The sequence below is a fragment of the Colobus angolensis genome, unplaced genomic scaffold (assembly GCF_000951035.1).
Source record: "Colobus angolensis palliatus isolate OR3802 unplaced genomic scaffold, Cang.pa_1.0 Scaffold288, whole genome shotgun sequence".
In the NCBI taxonomy this organism is placed as follows: domain Eukaryota; kingdom Metazoa; phylum Chordata; class Mammalia; order Primates; family Cercopithecidae; genus Colobus; species Colobus angolensis.
In genome coordinates this window covers 269,035-285,571 of record NW_012116132.1, presented here as the reverse complement: position 1 = coordinate 285,571, position 16,537 = coordinate 269,035, and the positions used below count along the sequence as shown (strand labels likewise).

Genomic DNA, 16,537 nt, shown 5'->3' with positions numbered 1-16,537 from the left:
TATTGAGCTACTGCTGTGGCCAACCGTTGTATTTTCTGAAATGATAATTATTATTTGTACAGTTAAATTTGATGTTAAGAAGGATATTGCAATTTTATAAAGTTTTTCATTAAATGATTAAAATAATGACTTGGTTATTAAAGTGGTATGTTATTTGGAAAATTCATTTACTTGCAACAGTACTCATGAAAAGTACAGAATAAAATGAAATGTTAGTGTAATGTGCTGAAGCATTCAGCCAGTATGATGCTAATAGGAGAAATGATTTTTATTTGTATGCAACAGTCTCTATCCAAGGTAGTCTTCATGTGGGAGGAGAGATGTTTGCATGCTCTACATTGCTTTTATTTGACTCAGAAATAAAGTTTACATAGGTGAAAAGAATCACTTTTTCATGATGAGTAGCCGTAGATGCATGTTTTTACCTTCTTTTTTTTTTTTTTTTCCAGACAACTGCAAGAACAGCAACGGCAAAAGGAGCTGGAGCGGGAAAGGCTGGAGCGAGAAAGAATGGAAAGAGAAAGGTTGGAGAGAGAGAGGTTAGAAAGGGAAAGGCTGGAGAGGGAGCGACTGGAACAAGAACAGCTGGAGAGAGAGAGACAAGAACGGGAACGGCAGGAACGCCTGGAGCGGCAGGAACGCCTAGATCGGGAGAGGCAAGAAAGACAAGAACGAGAGAGGCTGGAGAGACTGGAACGGGAGCGGCAAGAAAGGGAGCGACAAGAACAGTTAGAAAGGGAACAGCTGGAATGGGAGAGAGAGCGCAGAATATCAAGTGCTGGTAAGAAGTTTACAAACTCTTCTGTGTTCTTGTATCCAAGCTTGGATGATGTCTCTTGTGTAGTCATGTGTTAAAATATTTCACATTTGAGATGTTTGAGATTAAGCCATACAATTTGAAATTATGAAAAATATGCAGCAATTACTACTTTAACATTTTCTTTTTGTTTCTCTCTGTATTGCTTTTATTGCTTGGAGACTTAAAGCTCTTGGAAATTTTTATTCTGCCATTCTAATTCTTCTGACTCCCTATAAATTGGCTATAAAGTGTAAGTGTGTTTTTATGGGAAATTTTTTATACTGGATGAACTTCAAATATATTTCCCTCATGAGATCACTTAAATTGTCTCAAATACTATAGTACTATAGTACCATTCAACAAGAAATTTGCTTGATTACATTCTACAGATTTTGGAGGAAGAATTATTTTAGAGAAATATTCTCTAAAACTGACTAGTTATTTAAATATACTTTCTAGTATTACAAAAAATTAGTGAAAATTATGAAATCTGATGGAATTTACTGAAAGACAGGGTTAATATATGGCTGAAAGTTTGAGATATTTTAACATTTATTAAAATTAACATTCATTATAGGATTTAAGAATACTCCTTATGGCCTATATAAAAAATCTCAATGTGGTTTGATTAAATAGTGGTTGGTTGGTTGGTTTATTAAGTTACTTTATGTATTTTTAGCTACCTAATTATTTTCTGGAGTTATGACCAACAAAACAAAACTTTTCCACAAGTAAGCATTGAATAGGAGGTTTCTCACCTCATTAAATGTTTTACCAACTTTACTAGTTTTGCTATTTGTTGTTTTTAAAAAAAAAACACTAAATTTATTCTTCTGTTTATGGTCCCATTCTTGTGATTTTAATGTCCTTTTTCTTGTCTAAATAAAAGTTAAGACTAATACTGGCTTTTTCTTGTAAAAGAAATTAGTCAGTAAATTTGTTAATCCACTTATTAGATGAAAAGGAAACTTAATTCATCCCCTTCTGAATCTCAAAATGTATTTACAAGTTAAAATATTCTTGGGTGAAAATAGTTATTTGCATTTGTGCCTAATTCTCTGATACTAACTGTAGTCTACATTTATACATTGTGTCTGAATGCTGGTTTTGTGGCTTCACTAGCTCCCTTTTTCTCTCTCCTTTTTTATCCTGTCTTTTGCTGCTGCTTTCCACCTTCTGTCCAGCTCCATCTTCAGACAGCTCCCTGTATAACGCTCCACTTCCTGAGTATTCCAGTTGCCAGCTTCCTTCAGCACCTCCTCCATCATACGCTAAAGTCATCTCAGCTCCAGTGTCAGATGCCACTCCTGATTATGCTGTAGTGACTGCTTTGCCACCTACTTCCACACCCCCTACACCACCACTGCGACACTCAGCGACACGTTTTGCAACATCTTTAGGTTCAGCCTTCCACCCTGTTCTTCCCCATTATGCTACAGTTCCTCGTCCTCTGAACAAAAACTCTCGACCTTCTTCTCCTGTGAACACACCCTCTTCTCAGCCTCCAGCTACGAAGCCCTGTGCCTGGTCTACTTCCAATTTTTCGCCCCTCCCTCCATCTCCTCCAATAATGATTAGCAGCCCCCCAGGCAAAGCTACTGGTCCAAGGCCTGTCCTCCCTGTTTGTGTTTCTTCTCCTGTGCCCCAAATGCCTCCATCACCGACAGCACCCAATGGGCTGGTTGAATCTGTAACATATCCAGTGTCTCCACCGCCTACCTCAGGGCCAGCAGCTCCTCCACCGCCGCCTCCACTGCCTTCCCTCGCATCACTCTCACACTGTGGATCTCAAGCTTCTCCTCCTCCAAGCACCCCTATTGCCTCAACTCCCTCATCCAAGCCTAGTGTTCTCCCTTCTCCCTCTGCAGCTGCCCCTGCCTCTGTTGAGACTCCTCTAAACTCTGTGCTGGGAGACTCTTCTGCTTCTGAGCCAGGCTTGCAGGCAGCCTCTCAGCCGGCTGAGACTCCAGCCCAACAGGGTAAGGCTTTCTTTATTGCTACTAGCAGTTAATCACTTGAAAATGTTATATAGCAGCAACTTTAATTGCCTGAATGGATGGGTAGGATGGTTTTGATCCTTGAACATTTATATACCAATGCCATTTTTTTTAATTAAAAAAATTAAAGTAGAAAAATGGTTTTCCTGTTGGATTAATTGCATTTGGATGAACTTCCATATTGAACTAGGTTTTGATATCTTTTATAGTACCACAGTTAAAGATGTTTTCTAGTATTTAAGAGCCCTCATAATACATTTCTTTCTTTTTTTCTTTTTCTTTTTTTTTTTTTTTTTGAGACACAGTCTTGTGTTGCCCAGGCTGGAGTACAGTGGCACGATCTCAGCTCACTGCAACCTCTGCCTCCCGGGTTGCAGCAATTCTCCTCCCTCAGCCAACTGAGTAGCTGGGGTTACAGGCACATGCCACCACGCCCAGCTGATTTTTGTATTTTTAGTAGAGACGGGGTTTTGTCATGTTGGCCAGGCTAGTCTTGAACTCCTGACCTCATGTGATATGCCCCCTTTGGCCTCCCAAAGTTGCTGGGATTACGGGTGTGAGCCACCGCACCCAGCCAGTACATTCTTTCACTGGGAAAACTTTGCTTGACACATTGATCTACCACACAATAAATACATGATCTAAATTTTTTTCCTTTATTTTCAGGGACACTTAGAGAGATATATTTAGTGCCTAACTGTAGTCATTAGGTACATCATCCCAGAGTTTCCTTTGGAGCAGTTCTGATCTTGGGCCCTGTTTCCTTCTTGCCTTTCCTGTATTAGATGCTCCATGTTGGACTTTCAGGATAGGTGTCACCCTAACCCTTGCAGCATTATGACTTTGCAGGAGGAGTAGAGAGGATGGCAGGCTTGGCATATGCCCTAAAGAGTTCCAAGGTCCAAAATTACAATAAGTAGTGGCTTGAAGGGGTAATTGTTGACTTACCAAATTTGTTTACAAGGTTAGTCAGAATTCTAAGATGTTCAGTTTGGTTTCACCATGACAGTTATACTGTACAAAATGGGCACAGCCAGCCTGACAAAGTGACCTGCTGTACCCTCGGAACTCTTAACCACCCCTACAGAAGTGACAGACTATTTCTAGATGCTTCTTTCAACAATTTATGTTTTCTGCTTGTGTAACAATGGCTCAAGCTGAAAAAGTTAGCAACTACCACCCAGTGTGCAAAATAGCATTTTATTCATTCTGAAAACTCCCTTCTTAAACCTTAACTAAAGAAGCATCTACTATTTCAGTATTCTGTTATTAAATAACTTTTTGTTCCCTCCTTTTGTGATTTTGTAACATTTGAATATTTCTTTTCTTGGCCCCCATTTTGTGGGATAAAACAACTCTGCTTCAAATTCTATGGTATTTAATTATTTCCAAGCATTATTTTGAGGTTTTACTTTGTACTAGTAAATTCCTTTACTTCAGTGATTCTCAACCTTGGCTATCCATTGAATTTAAATGTTAAGAATGTTTAAAATACTGAAGCCTGGGACTTACTCCTCCTTCATGTTTTTAATCCAGCCACTTTGACTGTAAACAACTAAATATATGTGTTCACTGTTACTGAATTTACTGTCTCAACACTTAAGGTTAATGTGGATTATTTTGGGTCTTATTTCAAGTAGTACTAACTGCCATTGTATATACTAGTTTGTGTTTTCAGGGATGCTTACCTCTCTTCCAAATTTTATAAGTATTTATTTTGTTTATTTACCAAATCCCCATGAACAAAAAATCTTAATTAGATGATCTGTTGCATAGTTCTATTACTAAAGCTCTAACATAAAGTAAGTAGTTATATATACTTTGACCTTACATTTTAGTATCTTTCAAAACTGACTGGAATTTTACAACTATGATAAATTGAACTCATTAAGTAAATACATGAGTCAGTTTAATTTAGCATGGCATTCTGCGTACCTTCCCACATAAAATAATATCACTTAGCTCTATTGTTGATGGTCTTACTTAACATTTCTCTCTCTCAGGCATTGTCTTGGGACCACTTGCACCTCCACCTCCTCCACCACTCCCACCAGGGCCTCCACAGGCTTCAGTAGCACTCCCTCCTCCCCCAGGGCCCCCTCCACCTCCTCCACTCCCATCCACTGGGCCTCCACCGCCCCCTCCTCCCCCTCCTCTCCCTAATCAAGTACCCCCTCCTCCTCCACCACCTCCTGCCCCACCCCTCCCTGCATCTGGATTCTTTTTGGCATCTGTGTCAGAAGACAATCGCCCTTTAACTGGACTTGCAGCTGCAATTGCCGGAGCAAAACTTAGGAAAGTGTCACGGGTAAGTAGCTTTCTGAAATTTGTTTTTTAATATGTCTTATTCTTCCTAAATATCTAAAATGTTGAATTTATTGTATTCTAATTTTATGAACTGTTATGAACTTCATTTATTTAACAAATTGAAATAATTTAACTGGGCGCGATGGCTTACACCTGTATAATCCCTGCACTTTGAGAGGCTGAGGTGGGCAGATCACCTGAGGTCAGGAGTTAGAGACCAGGCTGGCCAACATGGTGAAACCCTATCTCACTAAAAATACAAAACTTAGCCAGGTGTGTGACACATGCCTATAATCCCAGCTGTTCGGGAGGCTGAGGCAGGAGAATCACTGGAACCCGGGAGGTAGAGGTTGCAGTGAACCGAGATCGTGCCACTGCACTCCAGCCTGGGTGACAGAGTGAGACTTCGTTTCAAAAAATAAAGTAAATAAAAAATTAAGAATTGATATAATTAAAATTTTTATAGTAAAGTTGTAAAAATAGTATAAATAATTTCTATAATTTCATCACCTAGATTTACCCATTAACATTTTACCAGTATTTGCTTTTTTATTCCTTCTTTGGGTATGTTTCCTCCTTTACATATGCACTTTTTTTTTTTTTTTTCTTTTGAGACACAGTTTCACTCATGTTATCCAGACTGGAGTGCAGTGGTGCGATCTCAGCTCACTGCAATCTCCACCTCCCAGGTTCAAGTGATTCTGCCTCAGCCTCCTGAGTAGCTGGGATTACAGGCACCAACCACCATGCCCAGCTAATTTTTGTATTTTTAGTAGAGATAGGGTTTCATGGTGTTGACCAGGCTGGTCTTGAAATCCTGACCTCAGGTGATCCACCTGCCTCAGCCTCCCAAAATGCTGGGATTACAGTTGTGAGCCATTGCACCTGGCCTACACATGCACTTTTGTTTGAATGATTTGAGAGTAACTCAGAGACACAAGCTTCTATTTTCCTAAGTACCTCAGTGTGAATTTTATAAGAACAAGGACATTTACCTGCATAACCAGTAATATAATTATCAAAATCAGGAAAGTTAACATTGATAGAATACTATAATCTACAAATGTATTAATATTCAAATTTTGTCTGTAGTCCAATGACATCTTTAGTGACAGTTTTTTTCATAGTGCAAGATCATTTACTGCATTTAGTTCTGATGTCTCTTTGATCTACTTTATGACAATTCCTCAATCTTTCACAATACTAGCATTTTTTAAGACTGTAGGCAGTTATTTTGCCTGTTATCCTTCAGTTTGGCTTATCTGATTTTTCCTCAAGATTAGATTCAAGTTATGCAGGGGTTGTTTTAGCAGGAATATTATCAAAGCAAAGTTATGCCCTTTTCAGGGCAACACAGGAAGAGACACATGATACTGTTTCATTGCATTCTTGTTGATAGTAGTTTTGATAAACTCTTGTTGGTATATAAAATCAATGCTAAGAATCTATTGGTTCTTAAAGCTTAAAAATAATATTTAGATTTTTAAAATTAATGCTGATGTTTCCTTCTGTTTTAGCTGTAATATATTAATAAAAATATGGTTGTCTAACATAGGAGTTGATTATGTCTGTGTATTCTCATTAAGATGGAGGATGCCTCTTTCCCAAGTGGAGGGAATGCTATTGGTGTGAACTCGGCCTCATCTAAAGCAGATACAGGCCGTGGAAATGGACCCCTTCCTTTAGGGGGTAGTGGTTTAATGGAAGAAATGAGTGCCCTGCTGGCCAGGAGGTAAGGAATTTCATTATAATGGACATGCCCAGAATTGAGAGGATTTTAATTTTATTCCAAATACAACTAACTAGATGCACTTCTTTCCTCATAGAGAAGTGGTTTTTATACTGAATCAGATAATATTTTTAAAAATTGGATTTGCCTTCTTTGTAGGAGAAGAATTGCTGAAAAGGGGTCAACAGTAGAAACAGAACAGAAAGAGGACAAAGGTGTAAGTTAATAAAGATAATCTATCTTAAAATATGGTATTCAAGCATAGCCCATTCAGGAAATAGTGTCAGCATTTATTTAATTTGAACTTAATTAGTTTGAACTTATATTTGCTAATTTTTAACTATTTATGCATGTGAAGTGGCTTGTTTTGACTGTTATTTATAAATTTTTAATGGCAGTCTTAGTAAAATGAGTTGAGTATTTGGAGTTGTGGGAAAAGCATTGAAGTTCAAACCTGTGGAGTTTAATTCTGTTCCTTAAATGAGTGAATGACATTTCATCTCTTAGAATCTCAGTTCCCTTGCATTAATTTAAAAGGAAGGAATTGCCTAAATTCATATGTTTCCCCTAGGAGCTCGATGGTTATTGGCTGTGCCCCTTAAGAGTGTATCCTTCATGCCCTCCTGCCTGATTCAGCTGGGCATACTCTGCTTTGTCTGTGCTATATATTGGTGTGCAACAAATAATATGTTTCCCTTGCTCCATTTGGCTGCCTTTGATACCATTCCTCAAATCTGTCTCTTGTGTCTGGCTTTGTAGCATTGGCTAGTGAAAGTTCTCAGGGAAAACACATGAGGAAAGGAACTGTGGGGAGGGTTGAAGGGGAGGTGATTGAAAACAGGAGAAGAAAGAAGTCTAAGCTGAAATGAAAGGGAGAGAAGACCGATGAAAGAGAAAGTGGGGAGTGGCAGAAAGAATATTAGAAGTGCACGTGTAAAACACTAAATGTATATAGCAGCAGGGGAGTGGTAGATGTGATATTAATATGTATCTGTATATTTAGGAAGATTCAGAGCCTGTAACTTCTAAGGCGTCTTCAACAAGTACACCTGGTAAGTTCAAGATAAATATTTTAACCTTTATAAACTTTCTCTGCAAGTATTAATACTCCCCAGTTAAAAATTCCCCGTTTCCCCATGTTTGGACCAAGTGACTAGACACCAAAATGCCAGAGTTCTTTGTTCACACCTGAAAGCATTAATGAACTGTTTTCCTCCTGGAAGCTGCTGTTACTTTCTTGAGGTTACTTGCTAAAACAGGGAAAATATTAATGTACTATTAGATGACGAGAAGTATTTTTCATAATTGTTTTCCTAAAGGTAAAAATAAAGTGAGCATGTTAGTTAGTACTGCAGTTTCCCTCAGAACATTCTCATATTGAGAAGGGTATCCTAGCCATTCATTTGGATGATATTGATAATTAAGGGAATAAAGTTTCTGATTTGTAAACTTAAAAAGTCTCCTTAAAATTTTGGGGAAGTGTTCTTGAATTCAGTGAAATTTCTGACATTGAGAATTCTTGAGCATCCAGTAAATCACCTAGAATATTAACAAAGTATATTTCACTAGAGGTACTTGATGAGTGCTGTATCCAAGATGAGAATACGAGCTCATTACATATTCACATGTTATTTCTTCATATTTGATTAAAGACTAAGGGCTGGACTATCCAACTCCTTATCTATTCTGGAATGAAACAACATAAATAAACTTGATGAGTTAATATCTAGAGTGGTCCATAGGAAACCAGTATAGAGAAATGCTTATATTCCTACAGTTTTGATTTAAAGATAACCAATTGCATCTACGGTTACCTTTTTAATTTTCATTGTTTTATTTTTTCGAGATGGAGTCTCATTCTGTTGCCCAGGCTGGAGTGCAGTGGTGCGATCTTGGCTCACTGCACCCTGCACCTCCTAGGCTCAAGTGATCCTCCCCCCTTAGCTCCCCAACCCCCCAAGTGGCTGAGGCCACAGGTACATGGTACCACTCCTGGCTAATTGTTTGCATTTTTGGTAGAGATAGGGTTTCACCATGTTGCCCAGGCTGGCCTCAAACTCCTGAACTCAAGTGATCCAGCTGTTTCAGTCTCCCAAAGTGGTAGGATTACAGGCGTGAGCCACAATGTGCCACCTAGAATTCCCTTTTTTTTTTTTTTTAAGTACTTCTGTTTTTGTTTTTTGTGATTGTAATCCATCTTTTCACACCCCCCCCACCCCATTCCTCATTCTCATTATTAAATAGTGACTCTTCAGTAGACTGATTGCTGTACCATAATTAACATCATGGCTTTGTTTTCCCTCTGAATAGGATTCAATTTATGTTACTTTAATTAAAAATTCACTGCTTTGTGACCCACTTATTTTAGCTTTATCCTTCTTTCTGTAAGCCAAAATTAATTATATATGCTGTCATTAGTACCACATAGATGTTGTAAATCTGAACCACACTTCGGGGTCACAGAACCTTTAGAATATGATGAGAGCTATAGATCCTTTTTCCAGGGAGGAAAATTGTATTTTTATTCAGATTTGTTCATAATTTCAGAATGTTCATGAATTTCTTGAAGGTTATCCGTGGACTCCAAGTTAAAAATTCCTTATAATGTATAACCCCTTATATAAAATATGAAAAACTAATGCGCAGATTTTGTGTGTGTGTGTCATATATATAAGCAAAAAGGGCAGGGCCTCTTTTGTCACTTGTTTCATTCCGTTTTTAAATTGACATTGTGTCAGGCACCTGAAGTGAAAGGTGCAGGTCCTAAGCACGAAAAAACTCTTGGTCCAGCTGGGAAGATGAGACACACAGGTGTAAAGTTAACCTTTGACAACCACATGTTGAATACTGAGTAATGTGTGTCAAAGAGGGAGGAGATGACACATACGAGTCACCTGAGTCATCTTTGTAGAGAAAAGTGACATCTTAGTATGCCTTGAAGAGTATTTAGTTTGGCTGAAAGTGAGGGAAGGTGTGATATTTCAGAATGTTAAGTATCACTTGAGCAAAGGTATGGAGTTGGAGATGAGCAAGAAGAGACTAGGAAATAGGAAATAGACTAGAACGGGGAATTCTTTTTGAAGAGTGTTGTGGGGGAAAGTTTGGAAATATGAGTTAGAAACAAAAATGTTGAGAGCCTTTTATAAAATTACCAAGAGTTTAGACTTTATCCTGCCAGTACTGAGTTCAGTGGACATTTAATCCACTGAAACTGTTTGAGGCACATTAAAATGGCACTTGCGGTTTTCCCATTAAAACTAGGGAGGATTGAGATAGGCAGACCAGTTAGGAAGCTCTATATGCATGCCAGTAAAGATCCTCTGAAGGGAACCCAGCCCTTGCCCCTCCTGAAACACAGCCGAGCTCCTTAGAGAGAAGAGGCCCTTGCTTCTCAGCTTCCGCAGAGCCAGCTGAACAGCTCTTTCTCACAACCAGATGACCTTTAAGACTAAAAGATGGTTCTGGTTTGGCTGACTGGGAAAGGACCTCAGCCAGCTGTTAAAAGGTAGCACTTGCTACATCTTATCCACTTTAGAATTACTCCCCCATCCTTCCACCTGCCACCTCTTTAGTGACAGTGTCCGATGACCGTTCCCCTCCCTGTCCAGGTGTCCCTCAGTTTCATTCAGGACTTCCCTCTTTTCACCTGCTTGGACTGGTGTCAGTTGGATATGTTTCTGATTCTGCCAGTCCCAAACCACATCCAATTTGATCTTCCTGGTCATGTGTGGAACTTGCCACCACTGTGGCAGTCATTGAGAGACTGTGTTAGCTGTTAGAATACAAAAGAAGGAATATAAAAAAGAAGGAATTTGGTTGATGAGGAGTAAAGCAAGATCAATAATGACTTTAAGGTTTCACACCTAATGCCTGCATGCAACAGAAATCCAGAACCAAAAGCAGGGCTTCATGGAAGAGTGTGAATTTATTTTTGCGTAAGTGTACTTTGAAGAGACCATAAGCTACCTGAGAATGTGCAGAAGCCAGTTGAGGAGCTGAATTGGAACTCAGAGCAGTTTTAGTTAAAACTACACAATGAGATCACAACTCATGAATAGACTTCATTGTCATGTGGCCCAAATTCTTTCCTCCATGACAAGATTCTACTTCTGATTTTACCCAGTCATGTAGTGAGGCCAGTGACAGCATCAGTGAGTCAGCCCAGATTAGAAAAACAATTCAAGCACAATAGACAGCCAGCTAGTGAGTCACTGACTACATAGTGTCTTTTGTAATAAGAGCTTAGAGCAAACTTGTTTATGTTGAACTGGAATTATCGGCAAAGTCCCAATAATTCATTGTTTAAGAATCAAGGAAGTATAGTAGAATTTCAGGATTCTGAAATTTAGTTTGAGTTGCTCCTATTTTTCTTCCCAAGAGGGACTATTTGGATTTAGATTAAATGTTGAAATACATGAACATATTATAAGTTATACTTATTGTTTTTATCATTGGCGCTAAAAGTAATTTAAAACAGTGTCAGTAATACTCCATTTTAATTAATTGAACTATCCTAATTTTAAAATTATCCTACTTTATTCTTACTATCCTTTCTTTATTAGAGAAACTCCTTACCATCCAGTTTATAGAATTATAATATTTTAGACTTAACAATGTAAGTTTTTCCTTGGAAACTTCCCGTACTGGTTTATAATTTCTTCTCATTTTGAGGTCTGGCATTGTGCAAATTAGAATCCTTACAGATTTCAACTAAAGTTTAGATTTTAAATTTTTATTTATATTACTGGTATGTAAACAGGTATAATGAGATTTAGTATTTTGTTTTTTGTTTTATAATAACTCTGGAAGCGTATATTTAATAACTTTTGTTCTTTGTTTTTAAAGAACCAACAAGAAAACCTTGGGAAAGAACAAATACAATGAATGGCAGCAAGTCACCTGTTATCTCCAGGTATCAACTTTTTTCTCTGAAGTTTTATATTTTATTTGTATAAAAAAAGAAATCAGTGCATTCTTAGTATAGAAAAAATTGAATGGTAAGAAATCATACAAGGAGTCCATGAAACTCTCATGATCCTCCTAGTATTGGACAACCACCAAGCCTCATTATGTATTACTCATCTACATTACTAGTGATTGATAAATTATACCCTACATTTATTAACCAGATGATCTGAGATTTTAAGATAGCTTTGTCTTTCCCAGTTTGTATTTTGAAAAATTCAAAACTACAGAAAAATTAAAAGGATAGTACAGTGAATATGTGTATACCCATTTCCTAGGTTTAACAGTTGTCAACATTTTGCCCCACTTGTCTTAACTATCTACATATCCACACTTTTTTCCCCCTCTGATTAGTTTCAAAGCAGTTCACAAATAAGAAGTGTTTCACCCTAAATACTTTAGTGTTTTTTGGAAGAACCAGGACATCTGCTTTGTAACCAGAATACCATTATTACTCTCAAGAAATTTAACATTGAACAATAATATTATCTAATATAGTATATAGTCACATTTCCCCAGTAGTCCCAATGACATAGTGTGTATGTGTATGTGTGTGTATATATATATATTATATATATAAACATATAACTTTTGGAGCCTTTTTTAAACCTGAAAATCAGCTGGAGAGAAAAGAGCAAAATGAAACCTACATCTTTGAATTTATAAAGTAGAAACATGTATTTCCCTATCTCATTTGAAACGTGTACGTGTAATCAAGTTAGAAAAGATAGTATCCAGAAACAAGGCTAGCTAATACTTGTTTCTACAAGTACGTGTGGGCATGTTTAGGCAAATTTGTTCTTCCTTTAGCTAGGCATACTTTATTTTCATGACTAAATTTGTATCACAGCTCCTGAACACAGATGAAACCTTTTCTTGGTTTATGAGACTTGTATAAAGTTTAAAGGACTTGTATTTTTCCCAGAAAAAAAAAAAGAGTATGTATTTAGAAACTAAAAGATATTTTGTCTTTTCTTTCTGAGCTACTTGCCTTATTTTTGTCTTGTGAAAAGCAACTTGACTCTAATTATAGAAACCTAATAAAGAGAAGTACAAGGATAGACTTTATATTATCACAGACGTGTTCTGTGTTAGTCTGAGTCTGAATTTGGATTTGGCTTTCTATGTGGTGCTTTCTGCTAGTAGGAAAGAAGATTTGGTAATGACACAGTTGTTTAAGCTCCACAAAGAAACTAGACCTTTTGGAATGTATAAAAGCTTTTAGTTTCTAAGTGATTGAAAGATGATCATATTTTACTTTAGAAGAAAGAGGGGAATTGCTTTTGGTGTACATGTGTTTTCAGTAGAGTAGAAAAATTGCACATTTATGTTTCTCAGACTCCTAACTGAGATGGCCTTCTAATGCATCTCTACCGGTTGGATTTTCTTCAGTACCGCATTATGAAGTGCTGATTTATCAAGCCCATAACAAGGGGCTGACCAGGTGTGGTGGCTCATGCCTGTAATCCCAGCACTTTGGGAGGCTGAGGTGGGTGGATCACTTGAGGTCACGAATTCGAGACCAGCTTGGCTAACATGATGAAACCCCGTCTCTACTAAAAATACAAAAATTAACTGGGCATGGCAGCACACACCTGCAATCCCAGCTACTTGGGAGGCTGAGACACGAGAATCACTTGAACCTGGGAGACGGAGGTTGCAGTGAGCTGATATCGTGCTGTTGCACTCCAGTCTGCAGACCTGTCATGGGTCATTTGTTCTTTCTCTTCATCCTGCTTCGTTGATCTGCATTCCATAGTGAACTAAAGCTAAGCCTATGTTGATGGCGGAAGTCATGTCTTAGAATGGACATGGATGAGGTTCTCCAAATGGAATACATTCTTTGATGTATTTGGTCCATTTAGTAAAGGAAAAGTTGTTCTTTGAAAGATTTTTTTATTTTTCCTAATTCCAGAGTAGGGAAAAAAAAAGATTTCTTTTTTTTTCCAGACTTGGAAATTTAGTAAGTGCTCTAAAGGTCACCATTTTGAAAATAATTTTATATAAATGAGTTGAATCTTGATTCTTAATATCTAATAGTGCACCATAATCAAGTTCCAATTCTGTTAGATGGTTTTCCTCCCATTTCCCAAAATAGAAATTCTGAAACCCTGATTATTTCCTGACCACTCACATATCTTTTGATAGATTTGATCCAACTACTGGTACGTAGGTTTTTAAATTTCACAAAAGCTGTTTTAAACCATAAAGGATTTTAAAAATACGTTTAAAAGAGTAAGAACTATATTGCTTTTCTTCCTAAGTTATTTCCCTGTTCCTTCGGAAAGCAGGTGTATTAGCTGCTTTAAGTATGTCTCATCCTTGCATTGTAGTGAAGGTGCCCATTTATCTTTGGAATAGCTTTGTCAAAATTATGTTAGTGGTAAGATGGATTAATTTCCCATAATATACATGAGATATTGCATGTAGCTGTGTTTGTTAAGAGTAAAAGCGAGAATGTTTGGTTAAAAATGCTTCAAACTATGACTGGATTATAACATTTGGAAGGTTGGTGCATTTATCTGTGATTATTAAGACCTTACAGATCTTGTATTCAAGATGGGAAAACTAGTCCTTTACATGCCTCCTGAGAAGAGTTAATTTTTTATACTTTTATGTACTTACTGTGCCTAACAACCTATAAAAAGTAGCCATTGTGTAATGATTTTTAAAATTTTCTGTAACTGGTATCTTCACATAACTAAAAGTAGTCTTAAAATATCTTTTTTATTGAGGAAAAATTGGTTATTTTAAGGTTAATAGACTCAATTATTGTTTGGTTTGCTATTAACAACCTATAAAACAGTAACATAATGAGAATTATTTTTTAAAGTTCTATTGTGTATCCCTTTCAATGGTTTTCCCCTTCATAGACGGGATTCTCCAAGGAAAAATCAGATTGTTTTTGACAACAGGTCCTATGATTCATTACACAGGTATCATCCTGCTGTGACGTTGTGATTTGAGACTTTTAAATAACATGTTCAGGATAGGGCTGAGCTTTTTCTACCTGGATTGGTAATCACCACAAGGGAGATTTTTTTTTTTTCTTTATTTTGAATACCTTTTAAAAATTCTGCCATCACTTCACAGTTGGATTAGGATAAATACAAATGGTAAACATACTCGAAATACTAGACTGAGAATCTAAGACCACATATATTATCTAGGCCATTTGTAGCCTAAGCATTTTCTTTTAAAGGCTATTTGCCTTATGACTGTAAGACAAGGTTTCAAAAAAGTAGATAGAAGATCCTTTTCCATCTGTTACTGGAACATGGGCTAATATTAAAGCCACGGTTGTGGATTCTTTGAGGAAAATCTGTTTCCTAGATACTTTGTAGTAAGTTATCTTGGACAATTTAACATCTAACACCCTGAGTAGATTGTTTTCTAGGTGAGCCCTATTATACCATTTTTTAATTAAGAACACTTAAGATATGAACTAGTTTTTTCTTAATTAAAAAAATTGACAGCTAAAAAAAATTCTCAAATGCTTTTCAGTTACTTACACAATTAATGTGGCAGAATAGGGACTTAAATATAGTAGTACAGTCATTTTATAGGCAGATGTTTAAAGGCAACACTCTCATCATAAAATAATAAAAACTGGCCCAGCACGGTGGTTCACACCCATAGTTTTGGCACCTTGGGAGGCCAAGGCTGGATGATCATTTGGGGCCAGGAGTTCAAGACCAGCCTGGGAAACATAGCGAGACCCCATCTTTACAAAAAATAAAAAAACTAGCTGGGCCTGGTGGCTTGTGCCTATAGTCCCAGCTACTCAGGAGGCTAAGACAGGAAGATATCTTGTGCCTAGGAGTTAAGAGGCTGCAGTGAGGCATGATCACACCACTGCACCCTAGCCTGGGTGACAAAATGAGACCCTCTCTAAAAAGAAAAAGTAAAATAAAAACCTGAGAAATCCTCATTTTGTGATCAATTATGATGAAAACCCATAGGTTAGAAATAACTGAAATATATTTATGTTATTTTACACATCTTTTTTTTTTTTTTTAAATATACATCAGGTCCACTGGGAATATGAATTAAATGCTGTTCATAGTGGATGTGTATCACAGTGAGTTGGGAGTTCAGTAAGCAGACTGGCCAAATTCTTACTAGCTAAAATTATTTTTATGCTATTAAGGATCGAACTACTTAACAAGTTAATTTTGTCAGCCAGTTAAATCTTCACAAAATGTTTATATTCCACTAGTGAAATCGTTTTTTCTGCTTTTTTTTTTTTTTTTTGAGGTGGTTTGTTTTGGCCAAAATATTTCTTTAGAAAATTTGCTAGTACATAGAAAAATAGCATTTAACAATGAAATTTTTAAGGCTGGGTACCATGGCTCATGCCTATAATCCCAGCTCTTTGGAAGGCCTAGGCAGGAGGATCACTTGAGTCCAGGAGCTTGAGACTAGCCTAGGCAATGTGGTTAAACCCTGTCTCTATAAAACATACAAAAATTAGCTGGGCATGGTTGCATGTGCCTGTGGGAGGCGAGATGGGAAGAAGGCTTGAGCCCAGGAGGTCAAGGCTGCAGTGAGCTGAGATCATGCCACTGCACTGCAGCCTGCGTGACAGAATGAGACCCTGTGTTCAAAAATATATATATATATATTTTAATGTAGTAAATCTGCTCAGTTATCTTGCCGCTTTCACACATAGTACCCCCTGGGATAATGTTACTGATAAACTTTTTTGGTAAAAGTTAAGAAAAAAAGTGGTGATTACAT

At 37.3% G+C, this 16,537-nt stretch overlaps 1 protein-coding gene across 1 annotated transcript in view; it reads left to right on the top strand.

The window, feature by feature from the left end:
• Positions 1–16,537, top strand: part of ENAH (enabled homolog (Drosophila)) — a 165,932-nt gene that overhangs the window by 140,987 nt on the left and 8,408 nt on the right. The window contains exons 5-12 of the mRNA XM_011948938.1: positions 450–781; positions 2,668–2,778; positions 4,800–5,104; positions 6,690–6,835; positions 6,992–7,049; positions 7,836–7,884; positions 11,678–11,744; positions 14,671–14,733. Coding sequence (XP_011804328.1) covers positions 450–781; positions 2,668–2,778; positions 4,800–5,104; positions 6,690–6,835; positions 6,992–7,049; positions 7,836–7,884; positions 11,678–11,744; positions 14,671–14,733 — 1,131 coding nt within the window. The remainder of the gene's footprint in view (positions 1–449; positions 782–2,667; positions 2,779–4,799; positions 5,105–6,689; positions 6,836–6,991; positions 7,050–7,835; positions 7,885–11,677; positions 11,745–14,670; positions 14,734–16,537) is intronic.